Raw genomic sequence first — 1,567 nt, 5'->3', positions numbered from 1 at the left:
CTACTTCCGTAGTGATACTGCCTCGGAAACCCAAGGAGGGGTCGCTATGAGTCGGGGCCGACTCGACGGCAAATAACAACAACAACAACAACCTCGGAACAGAGCCAAGAGTACTCAAGCGAAGATAAAGCCATTTCTGAGCACTGAGCTCACTGAACAGTACTTGGGGTGGGGAGCTCCCCTTCCTCATCTCTGTCTGAGGAAGTGTTTGGTTCTGTTGCATGTCAAGAGCTCCAGGGACCCGTTTTCCTGGAGGCCCAGGGGCACAGTGGGTCAGTCTGAGGAATGGCACTGGTGGCCTTGCCCCCTCTTCTCCCGCCTAGCTCTCAGCAGAGTCTGGGGAGGTGAGCCAAGTGTAGGCAGGGGTCCAGCTCCTGGTTCAGGCCAGGAAGCCCTGCTGAGGCAGTGGTCTCTTCAAAGCCATTCTGCTGCAGGAGAGCAGGCACACTTCCTGCAGTCAGTGGAGGCCTAGGCCCCAGTGCAGCCCCTGCCACTCCCGGTGGGCTCACCTGGCCAGGGCCTCATGGGGCCCGGGAGCTGTGGGGGTGGTGACAGTTACACATGGGGTCCAGGTATTGAGGGATGGGCCCTAGACGGTTGCCACCTGGTGTGGACATGGGTGGAGTGGGTGGGCCTGGGCTTCTCCTGGTCTCAGTCTGCAGGAGGAGGAGGAAAGGGCTGGCTCCGAGCAGATCTGCTTCCGAGGGCAGCATGGGGGTTCCAGACCCCGGAGGGGTCTCCCTAGCTCAGAGGCTGCTCTGACAGCCTTTTGGGGGATGCTTACTCCTCGGATCTGGGGATCCTGGGCCGCGAGAGGATTTCCTCACTAGGATCAGAAAAAGGCCAAGGTGGACTTCTGAGGCGACTGTCTCCACTTGTCCACCTCTGCCCCGCGCCCAACAGCTGCAGAACGCGTGGGGACAAGTGCACGTCCAGGGTGAGCCCAGGGCGCTGCCAGATGGGCTGAGACCTGAGCCAACCGTGCTCAGCGGTCTCGGCCGCTCTGTACCACACGCTGCCCTGAATAATAGTGACAACAACAGTTAAAGCCATCAGCTCGTCCTTCCACCGATGGCGGCGGTCCGGGGACGCCAATCCGCGACCCCAGCCCGCTCGACCCCTGAGCTCTGCCCCCAGGGGGCGCCCACGCGCCTCCCACCATGCCCCGGCCGCGACGTGCTCGTCCCCGCGCCTCCGGCCGCGCGCGCGCCCTCTCACGCGACGTCCGCTCCGGCCGCCGTCCGTCGTCGCGCGCGTGCGTGCGTGCGCGCGCGCGGCCCAGAAAGAGCCGCTGTGAGGCTGAGGCGGCTCTTTCTCGGACGGCGGCGGCTGTGGTGACGGCGGCGACGGCGGCCCGCGCTCCGCGCTCCCCGCGCTCCTCCTCTCGGGCCCGCCAGGCGAGGCCGCCACCCGGGCCCGAAGATGCCGGCCGTGTCGAAGGGGGACGGGATGCGGGGCCTGGCGGTGTTCATCTCGGACATCCGCAATTGTGAGTGGCCCGGCGCCGCAGGCGGGCCCTGCGGGCGGGCAGCGCGGGGCGCTGTCGGGGCTGCGGGCCTGGCAGGTG

The 1,567-nt window shown here is 66.2% G+C and overlaps 1 protein-coding gene across 1 annotated transcript in view; it reads left to right on the top strand.

Annotated features, from left to right (window-relative positions):
- The first annotated feature begins 1,422 nt into the window (after positions 1-1,422).
- The window catches only part of AP2A2 (adaptor related protein complex 2 subunit alpha 2), a 78,698-nt gene continuing 78,553 nt past the window's right edge, over positions 1,423-1,567 (top strand). The window contains exon 1 of the mRNA XM_007949286.2: positions 1,423-1,489. Within this exon, the coding sequence (XP_007947477.1) occupies positions 1,423-1,489 (67 nt within the window). The remainder of the gene's footprint in view (positions 1,490-1,567) is intronic.

Source organism: Orycteropus afer, unplaced genomic scaffold (assembly GCF_000298275.1).
Source record: "Orycteropus afer afer isolate SDZICR_OR568_19922 unplaced genomic scaffold, OryAfe1.0 scaffold00244, whole genome shotgun sequence".
NCBI lineage: Eukaryota > Metazoa > Chordata > Mammalia > Tubulidentata > Orycteropodidae > Orycteropus > Orycteropus afer.
Note: the sequence above shows the minus strand (reverse complement) of the source record. Positions and strands in the feature narration are given on the sequence as shown.